This window comes from Lepus europaeus, chromosome 3, assembly GCF_033115175.1.
Source record: "Lepus europaeus isolate LE1 chromosome 3, mLepTim1.pri, whole genome shotgun sequence".
In the NCBI taxonomy this organism is placed as follows: domain Eukaryota; kingdom Metazoa; phylum Chordata; class Mammalia; order Lagomorpha; family Leporidae; genus Lepus; species Lepus europaeus.
The window spans coordinates 99,447,920-99,461,199 of NC_084829.1; the positions used below are offsets into that span (position 1 = coordinate 99,447,920).

Below are 13,280 nucleotides of genomic sequence, written 5' to 3' on the forward strand. Positions count from 1 at the left end.
ACTTCAGGAAAGGATCTGTTTGGGGGTCTGTGTTGTGGCTCACTGGGTGAAGCCGTCACATAAGAAACCAGCATTCTGTATCAGAGTCCTTGTTGCTCTGCTTCCAATTCAGCTTCCTGCTGATGCAGAAAGACTGTGTGGGAAACCAGGATGGAATTCCTAGCTCCTGGCTTTAGGCTGGCACAACCCTGACTGTTATGGGTGTTTGGAGAGTTAGTGCATGAAAAATTTATCTCTCTCTCTGTCTCTGTCTCTGTCTCTGTCTCTCTGTCTCTCTCTCTCTCTCTCTCTCTCTCTCTCTTTCTCTGTCACTCTGCCTTACAAATAAATAAACAGATTTTTAATGATGAAGATAGAATCCATTTGAATAGTCTAAGTGTTTAGATATGACGTTGGTTGGCACATTCATCATAGGATTATGAGTCATATAATCCTCAGTAGTAGTTAAAATTGATCTAAGAGAGAAAAGCATTTGCTAGGCTTCAGCAGTAACTAATAAATCTTTCATTTCAAGTCATGAGTAATGATGTTCTTTTGTTACTCAGAGGCTGTGATGAGAAAAGTTTTGACGTTCAGTGTTCTGTGTAAACTAGAGCTCTTTCACATTTGTGTCTATATCAACACGAAAAAAGTGGGACAGCTTTGTTTATAAAAATGAAGTGATTGTCCTCTGCTTACTTTTTCTTCCTTTAACAAACCTGTTGTAGAGTGGGGAGAACTATTAAATTCTAATATATAAGTAAGCTAGGAGAAGAGCTTTGAACATAATACTATTTGATACAGAGCTCATATAATAGGTGATCTACTTTCCCAAATTCAAACAAAAATAAAGCATGAGAACGATTTTAAATGTTTTTTTGTTGTTGTTTAAAGTAGGAAAAGGTATAAAAAAACAGTAATATTTATTGTATTCTACAGAGTTAAGAATTTGATAACTCCAAAGTGGTCTGTAGGTTCTCAAAAATGTGAAACTGGGTATGTTATAGGCATTTGGGTAATGAACCAGCATATAGAACTCTCTCTGTTGTCTGTATATGTCTGTTTCTTTCTGTCTTCTGCCTTCTAAAGAAATAAAGAATTTAAAAAATTTAAGCTTATTTTTATCTTTAAAGAAAAGGACTTTAATTTTTTCTTCTTTGGTTTGTTTTTGATATGTAAAAAATAAATGGTTTTTGTATGTTTAGCTTATATCCAGGGACACCTTGCTAAATTCAGGTTTTTAAGTCTAACTTTCAATTCTAATAATTTATCTATCAATTCCTTTATTTTGATATAGATGATAATTTAGCTAAGAATAATAATCCTTGGGTTTCTTCTTTTTATGCTCTATCCTTTCTGTTAAACTGCACTAAATAGAATCTCCAGAACAGTTAAAAAAAAAAAAAAAAACATGGAGGATAAGTTAATTTCATTACCAGTCTTCAGGGGAAATGCATCAACATTATAACAGTATGTTTGGTGTAGGTTTTTTAAAAATTATTTTTATATCTTGAAGGAATTCTCTTTCAAATTTACTGAGAGTTTTTAATCTTGAATGAGGTGAAATCTTATAAATACGTCTGTGGGTGTCAAAATAATTATTTGATTTCTCAGATTTTCTATTAATACTGTAAATTACATATAATTATTTTCTTTTTTAGGAAGTTTTTATTTAATAAATATAAATTTCATAGGTACAGTTTTAGGAATATAGCAGTTCTTCCTCTCATATCCGCCCTCCAACCCCCACTCCCATCACAACTCTACTCCCTTTCCCATCCCATTCTTCATTAAGATTCATTCTTAATTATCTTTATATACAGAATACCAGCTCTATTTTAAGTAACGATTTCAACAATTTGTACCCACACAGACACACGAAGTATAAAGTACTGTTGAAGACAAGTTTTACCATTAATTCTCATAGTATAACTCATTAAGGACAGAGATCATACATGGCAAGTAAGTGCACAGTGACTCCTGTTATTGATTTAACAATTAAAACTCTTATTTATGACATCAGTGATCTCCCAAGGCTCTTGTCATGAGCTGCCTAGGCTATGGAAGTGTCCAAAAACTCCATCAGCATTAAACAGGGCAGTGAGCAAAGTGGAAGTTCTCTCCTTCCTTCACAGCAAGGAGCCAGGTGCTTCTTCCTGGTCTCCCATGTGAGTGCAGGGGCCCAAGCACTTGGGCCATACTCCACTGCTCTCCCGGGCCACAGCAGAGAGCTGGACTGGAAGAGAAGCAACCAGGACTAGAACCCAGTGCCCATATGGGATGCCAGTGCCGCAGGTGGAGGATTAACAAAGTGAGCCATGGCGCCAGCCCCCTCCCTTCAGAGAAATGAACCTCTTTCTTTGATGGCCCTTTCTTTCTACTGGGCTCTCACAGAGATCCTTCATGTAGGTCATTTTTTGCAACAGTATCTTGACTTTCCATGTGTGAAATGCTCTCATGGGCTTTTTAGCCAGATCCAAATGCCTTAAGGGCTGAATCTGAGTTTAGAGTGTTGTTTAGGGCGTTTGTCATTGGATGAGTCTGCTGTGTGGCCTGCTTCCCATTTTGGATCAATTTTTTCTTTTTAATTCTATGTATTATTATTACAAGACACTTCCTCTTACTTATGTGATCCCTTTGACACATATTCCTAACTATATTATCAGTTACATATTTAAAATGATCACTTTAACCTGTAAGATGGCATCAGTACCACCCAGCTTAATGGGATTTTGAGTCCCATGGAAGGTTTTAGCTTTACCCTTAGGGGTAAGACTCCAGGAATGTGTGCTGAACTATAAACCTCCTCCCTCTCTTATTCTTACTCTTATTTTTACTGGCATCTATTTTTTTTAAAGATTTTTATTTTTGTTTGTCTTTTTGTTTTTTTGACAGGCAGAGTGGACAGTGAGAGAGAGAGACACAGAGAGAAAGGTCTTCCTTTGCCGTTGGTTCACCCTCCAATGGCCGCACATCGCCCTGATCTGAAGCCAGGAGCCAGGTGCTTTTCCTGGTCTCCCATGCGGGTGCAGGGCCCAAGAACTTGGGCCATCCTCCACTGCACTCCCAGGCCATAGCAGAGAGCTGGCCTGGAAGAGGGGCAACCGGGACAGAATCTGGTGCCCCGACCGGGACTAGAACCCAATGTGCTGGTGCCACAGGTAGAAGATTAGCCTATTGAGTTGCAGTGCTGGCCTAAAGATTTTTATTTATTTGACAGGTAGTTACAGATAGTGAGAAGGAGAGACAGAGAGAAAGGTCTTCCCTCCGTTGGCTCACTCTCCAAATGGCCACAATGGCTGGAGCTGTGCCAATCAGAAACCAGGAACCAGGAGCTTCTTCTGGGTCTCCCATGCGGGTGCAGGGGCCCAAGGACTTGGGCCATCTTCCACTGCTTTTTCAAGCCATAGCAGAGAGCTGGATGAGAAGAGGATCAGCTGGGACTAGAACCGCCACCCATATGGGATATTGGCGCCATGGGCAGAGGATTAACCTATTGTGCCACAGCACCAGCCCATGGCATCTATTTTCAATTGGATTTAAACACCTATGAATAATTATGTGTTAAATAAAGAGTTCAACCAGTGGTATTAAGTAGAAAAAGAAAATGGTAAAAAAATAAAATAATAAACTGTTCCTCGACAGTCAAGACAAGGGCTCTTCAAGTCATTGCTTCTCACAGTGTCAGTTTCACTTTAACAGGTTTCTTACAGGTTCTCTGTTACTTGTCACAGATCAGAGAACATGATATTTGTCACTTTGAGACTGGCTTATTTCACTGAGTATGTTTTTCCAATTCATGCATTTTGTTGCAAATGACCAGATTTCTTTTTTTTTTTTTTTTTTTTTTTTTTTTTTACGGTTGTGTAGCATTCCATAGAGTACCAGATCTCAATGCTTCCAACTTTTCCCCCTTCAATTTGATGCTGGCCATGGGTTTTTCATAAATTGCCTTGATTGTGTTGAGGAATGCTCCTTCTATACCAAATATTCTTAGAGTTTTCATCAGGAAAGGGTGTTGTATTTTATCAAATGCTTTCTCTACATCTATTGATATAATTATATGGTGTTTCTTCTGCAGTTTGCTAATGTGGTGTATCACATTGATTGATTTGTGAATATTGAACCATTGCTGCATACCCAGGATAAATCCTACTTGGTCTGGGTGGATGATCTCTCTGATGTCCTGTTGGATTTTATTTGCTAGGATTTTGTTGAGGATTTTTGCGTTCATGTTCATCAGGGGTATTGGTCTGGAATTCTCTTTCTCTGTTGCATCTTTTTCAGGTTTAGGAATTAAGGTGATGCTGTCTTCATAGAAAGAATTTGGGAGGATTCCCTCTCTTTCAATTATTTAGAATAGCTTGAGAAGAATTGGAGTTAGTTCTTCTTTAAATGTCTGGTAGAATTCAGCCGTGAATCCATCTGGTCCTGGGCTTTTCTTTGTTGGGAGGGCCTTTATTACTGATTAAACTTCTGTCTTGGTTATGAGTCTGTTTGTTTTCTGTGTCTTAATGGCTCAATCCATGTAGGTTGTATGTATCAAGGCTCCATCCATTTCTAGGTTTCCCATTTGTTGGTATACAGCACTTTGTAGTAGTTTCCAATAATTCTTTTTATTTCTACACTGTTGCTTGTTACATTTAATTTTTCATCTCAGATTTTATTGATTTGGATCTTCTCTCTCCTTTTTTTGGTTATTTGGGCCAATGGTGTGTCAATTTTGTTTATTTTTTTTTTTCAAAAAAACAGCTCTTCGTTTTGCTTGAATTTTGTAATTTTTGATTCAATTTTATTGATTTCTTCTCTAATTTTAATCATTTCTTTTCTCTTACTAGTTTTAGGTTTGGTTTGCTATATTTTTTCTAGATCCTTGAGATACATTGATAGCTCGTTTATTTATTGCCTTTCCAATTTCTTGATGTAAGCGCCTATTGCTATAAACATTCATCTTAACACTACTTTTACTGTATCCCATAAGTTTTGATGTGTTGTGTTGTCATCTTCATTTGTTTCCAGAAAATTTTTGATTTCTCTTTTGATTTCTTCTATGACCCACTGTTCATTCAGGAGCATGTTGTTCAGTCTCCATGTGTTTGCATATGCTCTAGGGATTCCTGAGTTGATAATTTCCAGCTTCATTCCACTGTGGTCTGAGAAGATGCATGATATGATTTCAATTCTTTTGAATTTGCTGAGACTTGCTTTATGACCTAGCATGTGGTTAGTCCTAGAGTAGGATCCATGTACTGCTGAGATGAAAAGTTCTGTAGATATCTATTAGGTCAATTTGTCTATAATGTCAATTAACTCTGCTGCTTCCTTGTTGATTTTCTGTCTGATTTATCTGTCCATTGCTGAAAGTGGAGTATTGAAGTCCCCCAATACTATTATATTGGTGTTTAAGTCTCCCTTTAAGTCTCTTAACATTTCTTTTAAAAAGCCAGATGCCCTGTAATTAATTGCCTATACATTTATAATCGTTACATCTTCCTGATGAATTTATCCTTTAATTATTATATAGTGCTCTTCTTTTTCTGTTTTAACAGTTTTTGTGTTAAAAATCTATTTTGTCTGATATTACGATGGCTACGCCAGCTCTTTTTTGGTTTCTGTTGGCATGGAATATCTTTTTCCATCCTTTCATTTTCAGCCTGCGTGAATCTTTGTTGCTGAGATGTGTTTCTTATAGGCAGTAAATATATGGGCTTTGTTTTTTAATCCATCCAGTCAGGCTGTGTCTTTTAACTGGGGAGCTGAGGCCATTTACATTCAAGTTGACTATTGATAAGTAACGACTTGGCCCTGATATTCTTCCAAAAATATTCCTATTTTTTACTTTGAGTTTCCTTTAAACTTTTACTGAGAGCTTTTCTTCCTTTTTCTTCTTAGTGATGACCATGTATCTGTGTTTCTGTGTGTAACACATCCGTAAGCATCTTTTGTAGTGCTGGATGGGTGGTGACAGATTCTTTCAATTCCTATTTGTTATGGAAGGTCTTTATTTTACCTCATTCACTAATGAGACCTTTGCAGGGTATAATATTCTAGGATGACAGTTTTTTTTTTTCTCTTAAGACTTGGACTATATCTCACCATTCTCTCCTAGCCTGTAGGGTTTCTAATGAGAAGTCTGCTGTGAGTCTAACTGGAGGTCCTCTGAACATAATCTGGCATTTCTCTCATATACATTTTTTTTGACAGGCATTTTAGAATATTCTCTTTATCTTTTACTGTGGTGAATTTGGTTACAATGTGTCATGGCAAGGATCTTTTCTGGTCATGTCTCTTAGGACTTCTCTGTGCTTCCTGTACTTGGATGTCCCTTTCTTTCTCCAAACCAGGGAAGTTTTGTGGTATTATTTCACTAGACAGACCTTTTAATCCTTTCTCTCTCTCCATGCCTTCAGGAACTCCTAGAACCCATGTATTGAATTTTTTTATATAGTATCCTGTAGATTCCTGACAGTATTTTTTAGTTTTCTAATTTCCTCTTCTTGTCTTTGGTTTGACTGTATATTTTCCCGTGCTTTTTCTTAGTCTGATATTCTTTCTTCTGCTTCACCAATTCTGTTTTTAAGGCTCTCCTCTGAATTTTTTATTTGTTCTATTGAATTCTTCATTTCATTTTTATTTCTCTTTAAGATCTCAATTTCATGGGAGAAATTTTCTTTCATGTCCTGTACAGATTTCATTTGCTTCTGATTACTTGTATGTAATCTTATGATCAATTTTTTGAATTCCATTTCTTGCATTTCTTCTATCTCATCATGTTCACAATCTAGTATTGAAGTGTTGTGTTCTTTTGGGGGCATCATGTTGTCTTCTTTATTCTTGTTTCTTGAATTGGAGTGATTGTTCAGCATTTTTAGAGATACTCATTGGTTTCTTTCTTTTTTCTTTTTTTGCTGTGGTGGCTTTTAGGATTGTACTTTGACTCTGTAGATTAGAGGATTGTCTGCTTTCAATGAATCTCTAGAGGCTTGTAGTGGATGTGGTCTGAGAGCTCTATTCAGTTCTTCAGGGTTAAGGGCATGCCTAAGGTGACACACCTAGATTTAGTGTGGTAAATCTTTTCATTCTATTTTCTTTTTAATCAGAAGGAAAGTTTATTCTGCTCAGCTGAGGTCCTCTCCTCAATGGAGACCAGTGCCTGAGTGCTAGCCCCAGTGGGTATAATATTCGTCCACTCTGTCCCAAGGATGACACAAAGATCTGTGCAGTCCTCAGTCAAGTTCAGATTCCCCATCAATGTCTCACCAGGTAACCTGGAAACTCCAAGCTTGTGGAGTTCCCACTGTGACTCTTCAAAGTCCCAGCCATACCGTGAGTTCTCCCACATACCCTCAGTTTTTTCACAGTCCTCGTGCAGAAGCCTCACACAGTTACAAGCTCTTAGCCCCTAGTTAGTTCTCCCCACCAGAGTCAGAAGTCTCTACTTGGTTACTTGCCAGGCACAGACAAGAAGCTGGTGCAGGTGTTACATATATCCAAAATGGTGCATGATCTATCGGTTTGTTTCGGGATGCCATTGTAAAGTGATCAGGGAGAGAGAAACATTGTCCATCCCATTTTTTTTTTCTCCTCTAGTTTGGCTGGTACACTTTCCCCCATGGGGCTCCAACCCAGGTTTCCTCTAAGCTCTCCCTGCAACTTTTTCACCAGTGGCTTGGGCTGCTGAGGTCTGGTCTCACTTCACTTCAATGCTGGTGCGTAGGCTTTCAGCTGCTGGAGACCGAGCTATGAGTGCCCATGCCCTCTACATAGATCCATTATGTCCCTGTAACTTTAGTAGAGTTTCCTCTGCCATCTTCTCCCTAATTCTTACCTGAGACTACACTCTCCACTTTTTCAAAACTCTCTTCTCCTGGGCTAGAGCAGTAAGCTCCCTCCCTGCTCCGCCATCTTGGAACCCATCCTCATATAATTAATTTCAAATGTTAAACATAATTTGAATTCCTGGAACAAATTCCATTTGGTTTTGGTGTATTGTTATCTTTGTGCATTGTCAGAGTCAGCTTGTTATATTTTCCTTTTATTTTTAATTGGCAAAAAATCATTACATAGATTTATTGGTTGCACTGTGGCATTTCAATATATGTAAACATTGTGGATTGTCCAAGCTAATAACTATATCCATCATCTCTCCTACTTATGGCAAGATCATTTAAAATCTACTCTCTTAGCCATTTTTTTGCTATATGTTATTGCTAACTATAGTCACTATGTTGTACATTGGGTCTCCAGAACTTATTCCTATAACTCAACTGAAGTGTTTTACCCACTGAACAATATCTCCCCCTTTCCATCCCCTGCCCAAACACCTGGCAACCACTATTATTACTGTTTGCTTCTGTGAGATTAGGTTTTTAGATTCTTGACATAAGTGAGAATATTTTTAATGTCTTTTTGTTCCTGGCTTATTTCACTTGCCATGTTATTGTCTTCTGGATACATCTATACTTTTGCAAAATCCATTTTCTTGTAGTGTGATAGACAATGGCTTTGAGGTCAGGCATGAGCAGATTTCAATACTGGCTTTGTCACCTGATAGTTGTATTATCTTAAGCCAAAGAAATATTTCCTGTAAAATAATATTACTTGGGATTACTTTGAAGATTCAATGAAATCTTAAACACTTATTGAATGCTACCCTCTGATAGTCAGTCTTCTAAGTCCTTTGAACAAGCTAACATTTAATTTATTAAAATTTATTTATTTATTTGAAAGGCAGAAATGCAGGACAAGAGAGAGAAAGAAAAAGAGAAAGAGTGGGGGGGGAGAGACTTTTTTATGATTTATTTATTAATTTGAGAGGCATAGTTACAGATAGAGAAAAGGAGAGACAGAGAGAGAAGTCTTTCAGTCTTTCATCCTCTGCTTAACTCCCTCTATGGCCACAATGGCCAGGGCTGGGCCAAGCCAAAACCAGGAGCCAGGAGCCTCTTTCTGGTCTCTCATGTGGGTACAGGGGCCCAAGCACTTGGGCCATCCTCTGCTGCTTTCCCAGGCACATTAGCAGGGAGCTGGATCAGAAGTGGAGGGGCCAATGCTTGAACCAGTACCCATATGGAATGCTGGCACAGCAGGTGGAGGCCCAGCCCTCTACGCCACAGTACGAGCCCCAGCATTTAATCTTGAAATGAACTCAGTGAGCTAATCTCCTTTATTGTGCTTTTTTTTAAAGAAATGTGTTTTTCAAGGCCAATATTGTGACTACATAGCAGGTAAAGCCACAGGCTGCAATCCCATATAGATGCCAGTTTGTGTCCCTGCTGCTCCACTTCTGATCCAGCTTCCTTCTGATGGCCTGGGAAAAACAGCAGAAGATGGCCCAAGTGCTTGGGTCTCACAATTGCAAAAATGCAAAGGCATACCTAATATAAAATGCTTCTGATACTTTCTCTATCTTGTAAGAATTGTGTGCTTGTTGTCTTTCATTTTACCAGGTGGTATTTTTGAATATGTGGAATCTGGCCCAATGGGAGCTGAGGAACTTGCATTCAGATTTGCTGTGAACACAATCAACAGAAACAGAACATTGTTGCCCAATACCACCCTAACCTATGACACCCAGAAGATAAACCTCTATGACAGTTTCGAAGCATCTAAGAAAGGTAATTGATATGTATTTAACTTTCTAGAATTCAAATTTCCAAGGTATTCTCAAGAGATTTGTCAATACCAACATGTTGTTAAATTGTTGTTAAGAATCTTGCATACAAATATTTCTTTTTCAAAATGCACATAAATTTTAACAAACTACAGTAATGTAATCTGTTGAAAAAATATTATGACATAAAATGCAATTAGACCTGTGACATGAACACTTTCCCCCACTGATAATCCTGTCTTGTTATTGAGCTATTTTTATTTTCAGGAGCTAACTAAAATAAAATAATAGATATCAGTGAATTGTTTTAAATTTTTCAATCCATTCTTAACAGTTTTTATTTGACATATATGTCAACCCTGCTATATTATTACTGTAGTGTTGATTTGATAGCTACCTAGAAAATTCTGTGGTTCCAAGTGGCTTTATAATGTCAAACCAAAGTTAAAACTTAATTGGAGGGCCGGCGCCGTGGCTCAACAGGCTAATCTTCTGCCTAGTGGCGCCGGCACACCGGGTTTTAGTCCTGGTCGGGGCGCCAGATTCTGTCCCGGTTGCCCCTCTTCCAGGCCAGCTCTCTGCTATAGCCTGGGAGTGCAGTGGAGGATGACCTAAGTGCTTGGGCCCTGCACCCCATGGAGACCAGGAGAAGCATGTGGCTCCTGGCTTCGGATCAGCGAGATGCGCCGGCCGCGGCGGCCATTGGAGGGTGAACCAAAGACAAAGGAAGACCTTTCTCTCTGTCTCTCTCTTACTGTCCACTCTGCCTCTCAAAAAAAAAAAAAAAACTTAATTGGAAAATTTTGAACAACCATAGTTTATGTGTATTCCATTCTCAGATTTTCTTAACCAGTTGATGTTTCTAATTGTCCTGAAAAATAATTGGTTAATGATATAAAAATTGATTATATTTTATAAACTTCATTTTATTCTGTTGAAAATATTTTTTAGAAAAAAGAATAGGAAAATAGTTTTGTGAAAAATGAGTTCAGTATTAATACATGAGGGAGAAAATAGCAGTGTTAGTAGAAAATGAGTCTGAGGAGGGTTTCCATAGTTTCACATAGGTAATCTTTTCTTACATATGTAGGTGATCTTTTGTTTTGTATAATTGACATTCAAAGAATAGGAATTCAAATTCATGATAAACATTTTCTCAAAGAAGTGAAATTACAAAGCATTTGTCCTAAAATATCTTCAGCAATGTTTGCCTTTCTGTAATGCTAATACTGTTTTACCAGCTGTCTTACATTGATGGAAATGCACATAATTATTTATAATTCTAAGTTGATACAGATTTAGTCTAAGGAAGGTTATTAATATTAATGGAAGCTGATAAGGTACAATATTGCTTGAGATGAAAGTACTCTTTTTTCCCCCAGCAGCTAACTAGTGTTTATCAAAGCCATATTCTGCCTGCCCTTTGAATTCAAATCTTTATGAATATAAACAAGTTTCTAAATTTTGGAGCTATGTCAGGGTCATGAAAGGCTTTCAAAGCTAGAAAAAAAAGGTTAAAGTTTACTGCAAAATACTATATTTGTCATCATAATTGCAAAATAAGTCATTAACTGCAAGGCAAATGCATCTGATTAGTGACATGGTTCATGATTGTTTTCATTAGCATGAAGAAGCTCTACCTTTAATAAAAGCATTTAAACCAAATAATATGGGAGGTAAGTGCAGTATAGAAAAAATATTAATAGATTTCTTAGTGGTGACTCCAAAGGAATAAGATTAAAAATACTAGAATATTCAGACAACAAAAAGGATAGTATTCTGGGAATGCCTGAGCAACATTATGAGATGAAAAGTCATCTGGTTTCCGGTATATTATAAGGAATTTAAAGGGTTGTTACCCATTAAAAACCCATTGAAAATCAAACCAATCAGTTAACTTTGATCTGGAGCTAGAAAAAGCTCAAGTTAGTCTATAAGTATTTTTCTTTGTGCGATATTGAAAAAGTGAACGTCCTGCTTGGGATCATATCTTCTGAAAGTCTTATAATTGAGATTTTATTTCTTAAAGCAATATGTAAAAGGCCATTGTGAGGCCAATATAGTTTTGGACTCTCTGGAGCTCAATAAGTGTTTATATATATAATATATAATGATTATTAAAAATAAATTGGACATTTTTATAACTAAATTAATTAAATAAATTGAAAAATAAATTGGGCATTTTTATAATTTTTGAACTTTATCTAAGGTATGAAAATAGTAGGAAATTAAATGTTAAATTTTGACATTTTCCCTGATACTCTTATTCCTATACATTTACTAGGTATTACTGTTTTGTACAACCAATGAATACTTTGAAGGATTAGCACTTAGATTATTATTTGAATTATATGCTATTTTTACATGACTCAATTATAGCTAACAATTATAAGTCTTATTTGAAATGCACTTAGGAAAATTCTAAATAACATAAAAAATGTTTTTAATTTTCCTAATTTCTAATTTAGCAGAACTCTAGTGAAGGAAAACCTTTTATTCTCAATGTGTGTGAATTAAAATCCCACATTAGTTATGAAATTCAGACTCCAACCTCTACTGATACAAAATTCCAATCATTATCTAACATAAAGAATCTGTACATTCAAAATCAATTTATTTACATCAAATTGAATTTTGAAATAATTACAAGTGGTTGTTTAAACTAAAATTTACTTAATTATTAAACAACTCTATGCTTAGGAATTCATTCATTGTGTTGTATTTTAGGCAGAAAACTAAGGAAAAACACCAGATAATTTTATATAGGAGAATTACAGATATCCATTTTGGGGATATTAAGTCAGAATACCAAACTATGCCTAAATCTCAACAACAGTCCTACTCAGTCCTTAGGAAATATTTACTGTGATGTACAAATCATGGGCTGTTGGGGGAAAGACTATTTTTAGAAATTTCATACTTTAACATTTTTTTAAAAAGTTAAATTTTATCAAAATTCATGAGACACTTCTAATCCTTTAACCTAAATCTCCCTTTGCCAGACAAATAAAACAAACTTAAGGTTATTCCACAGGCCAGGTCTTCAAATAGTTAATTTTTCATGTTTTTTTTTTTTAAATTTTATTTATTTATTTATTTTGACAGGCAGAGTGGATAGTGAGAGAGAGAGAGAGACAGAGAGAAAGGTCTTCCTTTTGCCGTTGGTTCACCCTCCAATGGCCGCCACGGCCAGCGCATCTTGCTGATCCGATGGCAGGAGCCAGGTGCTTCTCCTGGTCTCCCATGCGGGTACAGGGCCCAAGGACTTGGGCCATCCTCCACTGTCTTCCCGGGCCATAGCAGAGAGCTGGCCTGGAAGAGGGGCAACCAGGATAGAATCTGGCACCCCAACCGGGACTAGAACCCAGTGTGCCGGCGCCGCAAGGAGGAGGATTAGCCTGTTAAGCCACGGCGCCGGCCAATTTTTCATGTTTTGAATAGTTATCCACTTTTTAGGCCCAAACTTCATTTTTTACTTCAATGTAACTCATGGAATTTCAAGTTTGGACAGTCTATTTATTAATCTGTGCAACCTATAGTGTGTTATACCTCTCTGAATTACTACATGTGTTGTTGATATGAACATAATTTCCTATTAGTAAATAGAAACTTTAGAAAACATTTTAGAACAACATAAGACAGTATTCAGAAGTCAGACATGTAAAGAAGTTTGACTACTTCTGCAATG

At 36.9% G+C, this 13,280-nt stretch overlaps 1 protein-coding gene across 3 annotated transcripts in view; it reads left to right on the forward strand.

Annotated features, from left to right (window-relative positions):
• GRIK2 (glutamate ionotropic receptor kainate type subunit 2) overlaps positions 1–13,280 on the forward strand; it is a 727,469-nt gene that overhangs the window by 230,940 nt on the left and 483,249 nt on the right. For all 3 annotated transcript variants that reach the window (XM_062187636.1, XM_062187637.1, XM_062187638.1), the window contains exon 2: positions 9,429–9,596. In XM_062187636.1, the coding sequence (XP_062043620.1) occupies positions 9,429–9,596 (168 nt within the window). The remainder of the gene's footprint in view (positions 1–9,428; positions 9,597–13,280) is intronic.